This window comes from Physeter macrocephalus, chromosome 1, assembly GCF_002837175.3.
Source record: "Physeter macrocephalus isolate SW-GA chromosome 1, ASM283717v5, whole genome shotgun sequence".
Classification (NCBI taxonomy): Eukaryota; Metazoa; Chordata; class Mammalia; order Artiodactyla; family Physeteridae; genus Physeter; species Physeter macrocephalus.
This window is the reverse complement of record NC_041214.2, coordinates 100,157,613-100,162,841: the sequence shown is the minus strand read 5'-3', so window position 1 is coordinate 100,162,841 and position 5,229 is coordinate 100,157,613. Positions and strand designations below refer to the sequence as shown.

General features: G+C 45.1%; 1 protein-coding gene across 2 annotated transcripts in view; it reads right to left on the bottom strand.

Moving 5' to 3' along the window:
• CCDC191 (coiled-coil domain containing 191) overlaps window positions 1–5,229 on the bottom strand; it is a 102,449-nt gene that overhangs the window by 7,810 nt on the left and 89,410 nt on the right. The window contains exon 17 of one of the 2 annotated variants that reach the window (XM_028493432.2): window positions 1,825–2,077. The exons of the other annotated variant lie outside the window; for it this stretch is intronic. Within the exon in view, the coding sequence (XP_028349233.1) occupies window positions 1,840–2,077 (238 nt within the window). The 3' untranslated portion in view covers window positions 1,825–1,839. Of the gene's footprint in view, window positions 1–1,824; window positions 2,078–5,229 lie in introns of those variants that run through there. 2 annotated transcript variants of the gene reach the window in all.

Here is a 5,229-nt window from a genome sequence, read left to right as displayed (position 1 = left end):
CTTAGGTTGCTTCCATGTCCTGGCTATTGTAAATAGAGCTGCAATGAACATTGTGGTACATGATTCTTTTTGAATTATGGTTTTCTCAGGGTATATGCCCAGTAGTGGGATTGCTGGGTCATATGGTAGTTCTATTTTTAGTTTTTTAAGGAATCTCCATACTGTTCTCCATAGTGGTCTGCTGTTCTGATTGGGTGATTTCCATTAGTCTGTCTTCCAGATCACTTACTCATTCTTCTGCATCATTCAGTCGGCTATCCATTGCTTCCAGATTGCTTTTTATCTTGGAAATTGAATTATCTTTGGTTCATTTTTTTAGTTTCTAGTTCCTTGTTACAGTGATCTGTGTTTATACTGATAATCTTTCTTAATTCAGTTAGCATTTTGATTACTACCTTTTTGAACTTGAGTTCTGGCAGACTGGTGAGCTCTGTTTCCTTATTTGTTCTTTTAGGGGATTTCCCTCGCTCTTTTAATTGGGAGTAGTTCCTCTGCTTTTCATTTTAGTTAACTTTCTCTGTCTCCATGAATTTAGGAGAAACAGTTATCTATTTTGGTCTTGAAGGAGTGTTTCTATTTGAGAGCATCCCTGTGTAGACTGTGTATGTCCAATATTTTTGGTGTGAGGGCTGGTTTTGATATGGACACCAGCCATGTCTGTCCTCAGGGTGTACTGGCCGTTGTCACTCTGATGGGGGTGTGGTTGGTGTTGGGGGATCTAAATCCTGTGCAGGGTGTGAGGCAGGACTTCCTCTCTGTTCAGTGGCAGTCACCACCCTGTCAGGTTCCCAGTTGTTGCAGCAGAAGCCCTGAGGGTCAGGCTTGATCAGGCTCCATTACCCTTGAGTGCATGCTCCGCCCCAAAGGTGGGGAGTGCTGAAGGAACTGGGGCTCGTGCACTTACAGAGCACCAATGTGCCGCCTAAGTAGGTGACGTCAGCTCTGCTCAGACGCGGCCCAGGGTCACATCTCTTTCTTTGCTGTGTTTGTCCCAGATCGAGTGCAAGGCTGTGGTGTGGAGTGGGCGGGGCTGGGGCATTTGCTAGGCTGGGGCTGGGGGTCAGGGCACTGTGGCTGCAGGGATTGAGGTGGCTGTGCTGCCGTCTGAGATCCGGGCTGCCTCTGTGGCAGCCTTCTTACAGGACCGGTCTCCCCCAGACCCAGCATCGAGCTGTGCTGTGGAGTGGGCGGGGCCCGGTGCTCCTGTGGCGCAGCTGGAGTGAGCTCTGACAGTGGTCACCGGTGCCCCACCTGGATCACAGCCCAGTCCCCCAGGGCTGTGTCTGAGCAGCTAGGTCGAGCCTTCTCCCTGGGCCTGTCTGCCCCAGATCCTGCGCCAAGCTGCGGTGTGGATGGGGGCGGGGAGTGTTTGCTCAGCTGGGGGATGAACCGCTGCCTGCTCCTGGGGTGCTGGCCGAGTGCCCGCTGACAGTGGCTGCCGCCACCCCACCTAGATCACAACCCAGGCCCCCCCGGGGCTGTCTCTGTGTAGCTAAACCAAGTCTTTTCCCATAGCCCGGTTGACCCTGATCTCACACCAGACTGTGGTGTGGAGTGAACAGAGCAGGGGTGTTCGCCCCGTTTGGGTTAGGGAGTCTGGTGAGGCAGCAGCCACCAGTGCAAGGCTCTCTCTGCCCTGGCTGTTGCAAGCCAACTTGTGTGCACTCCTTGTGAGTCGAGTTAGGCTTCTGCAGCTCTTCTATCTGTCCCAGCAGTTCTCCCAGCAGCCAAAGGGGCTTGTCTCCTCCGTTCAGGGCGCCAGGACTGAACACTCAGACTGTGGCTCGGCCTGCTCACTCCCCAGGGTAAGGGTCTGCCCATGTGGACCTTCTCGTCCTTTCAGATCCCTCCCAGGGATACAGGGCCCAATCTGATGCCTTTTTTCTGCCCTACCCGGTTAAGTGGAGATCTTTCTTGCAGCTTTGGTTGTACAGAGTTCTTCTGCCAGTTTCTAGTTCGTTTTCTGTGAGACTTGTTCCACATGTAGATGTATTTTTGATGCGCTTGTGGGGAGAGGTGAGCTCCATGTCCTCCTACTCCACCATCTTGATCCCTCCCAGGCAAAGAAAAGGCATTCCTAGAAGAAGGCGTGTCTTGAGTAAAGGCAGAGGCAAGAATAGCTAAGTTTGTATTTTCACAAGTAGAGGCATAGATGGGATTTTTTCTGGCTTCATGACCTTCTAATGAAGCCCCCCTAGAATGCATTTCAGTCCCCATTAATTTTATGGCTGATGGTTGGTTGATGCTTCTGATAATGTTGATTTTTTTGTTGGTGGAGGTATTACTGTTCAGTTAAAAAAGGCTTCAAGGAGTGGAGCTGCTTAATTTGCTTTCTTCTTTCATCCATCCAGTCCACCATTTATAGCTTCCTGTACTCGGCTATATGACCCACTCCCAGTCCTTGACCCTATCTCCCACTCTCACTTGCTGTTCACAACTTTCTTCTGGCTACACTCCCATTTTCTGACTTCTTCATTTTAGCTCCTACGGTTCTATCCTGACTGAAATGCTCTGCCCCCTGGGGAAATCTTCCTAGATCGTCTTTGTGCCTGCATTTATCTTCCTTCCTCTGAACTCCTAAAGCACATGGGCACAATCACTGGTTTGGTGCTTATTTATAGTCTCTATCTATCTACCTACCTACCTATCTATCTACATCTGTCTACCTACCTACATCTATTCACCTGAGGTCCACCAACTCCTTGACATTTTGTGTGAAGTTGTATGTGATGTGCATATGTGCATTTTCTGGAGAGCAGGTCTGCGACTTTCATTACTACCTCACAGGCGTCTATGATTCCAAAGTGGTTAAGAACTACAGTATCAAGGCAATACCAGACATATAAGAAGTACTAGTTTGGCTGAGAAGAACTGGCCAAGTGCATAGCTGAGCTCTAATCACAGACCTACACAGTAACTGCTGACAATGAGAGACTTAGGTCTGGAGACATCTCTTAGTCCCACCATGTATATAAAAAATACCAGATTTGTAAAATTATAAATCTATAGCCAATTGCAAATTATATGCACCTAGAAGTGATATAGATATGCAGAATTAAACCTCATGGTCTTACTAGGAATCATCTTTTCAGTGGTACTGCAATTTCTCACCCACAGCTTTTCTATACAATATTCTTTCATTCAAATAAAATTAAGAACTCTGAATATCAATTTTTAAGTGTTAACATTCCTTTTAAAAGATCCATTAGTGTCACTCCTGCCATAAAATGCATCCATTTGTGTACCAAATATCTATCATACACCCATGTACTAGGCTCTGTCATGCTGAGAATACAGTTGTGTGCAAGATGTGACGGGGAGAGACGATAAACATGTAAACAGTAAATGACAATTTCAGAGAGTCTTAAGTGCTGTGAAGAAAAGAGGGCAGGTTATTGGATAGACGGGAATGGAGGCAGGTAGCGTGCATCTGAGTGGAAACTTGAATGGTGAGATCTGGGTCACGTGAGAGCTGTGACACAGACGTGAGTGTTGTACGTCTGAGGAACACTGGGGGAGGCCAGCGGGGCTGGACCATGGTGAACAAGGGGCAGAGTCGGAAGAGATGAAGTCACAGCAGTGCTTTTACATCAAGTGGACTCTGGCTGAGAATTTACTTCTTGTTGAATGCATGGATTCACATAGTGATTTTCTAACTAACTAACTAACTTCAAACCCTAAATAGGACCACTATCTTACTATTGTATTTTAGTTTACAAATGAGATTGAATTAGAAAAATGGGGAAGAAGACTGACTTAGCAAGAAGAGGATGATCTGGAGCCAGAAAACCTGATTTGGAGTCCAGGCTCCACCATTTGTTATTTGGGCAGTTCATCGACCTGAGTGTAGCTTCATTTTCTTTGCTTGAAAATGAGAATCCTGATATCTGCCCCCTCCCCTCTGGCCTATACTCATCCATCAGATGAGATGGCATGTGTGAAAGCCCTCTTACTGCCCTGTGTCACATAAGGCAGCTGTCCCAGTGAACCTCTCGATCTGTTTTTGGCAGCTGAGAAACAGAAAACAAAGGCGGACAAAAAGGGTGTTTAACAGTAATACATTAACAATGACAATAAACAAAACAACAGCTATTATTTGGGGCCAAGCAGTACATTAACTGAGGTCCTATGTTACCTTGTTTAGTCCTCACAACAACGCTGTAAGACAGGTTCTGTGGTTATTCTCATTTTATAAAAGAGGAATAGGGAGGTTCAAATGTGAGCATTTCTTCAAAGGCAAGTCCTCTGAATACCCTCATTCATTGCCTATTTATTTTAGACAAAATTAGAATCAACTTGCTTATGTTTTCTCTGCCCACAGATTTTAGTACCTGTAAATTAAACAAGGATGAGCAGGTTTTTGCTGGAGGTGGGCACCCTACTGGCAACAAGATAGAAACACTTTTATAAAAAACCAGACACACACACACACACACACACACACACACACACACAAATGAAAACAAAGCAACCAAAAGTGAATTGATATAGTGAGAAAAGGGACACTTCTACACCTTCACAATAGTCTTCACACCTCAGAACCTGGAGGCTTATGCCCACCACATTAACTGGTGCTCCTAAGGAATGACATAAATCACCAAAAAAGGACAGATCGTTTGTTTACTCTCCAAGGGAAGGGCATAATGAAATTTAGAACATTTTTATCCAAAATGCTTAAAGTTATAAAACAAAGAAAAAGCATACTTATATGGAATACCTTATTCCCCAAAGACACTGAATTAAATGTCATCACTATATTATAAATATTAATATGACATATAGTATGATTCTACTTGCATAAAGTTCCAAGTCTTGAAGCGTGCATACTTAGGAGGTATAAATAAAAAGAAGCGCAAGGAAATGTTTATCATAAAGGTCAGGAGAGTAGTTTACCTTCAGGAGGAAAGGGTGGGACCTGTGACTGGGGAGGAGCCCGTGGGGACTTCTGGGGGCCAGCAGTGTCCTACTTCTCAACCTCAGGAGTGGTGATAGGGGTGTCCACTTTATCGTTCATTAAACTGTATTTATAGGATTTAAGCACTCATCTGTATTTGTGTTATATTTCACAATAAATAAATAATGTTTAAAAAAAAAGAAATTAAAAAACTATGACAAAGAACACAGTACCTCTGTTTAGCTGTGTTTCATATATTTCAAAATTCACTTTTTTTTTTGCGGTACGCGGGCCTCTCACTGTTGTGGCCTCTCCCGTTGCGGAGCACAGGCTCC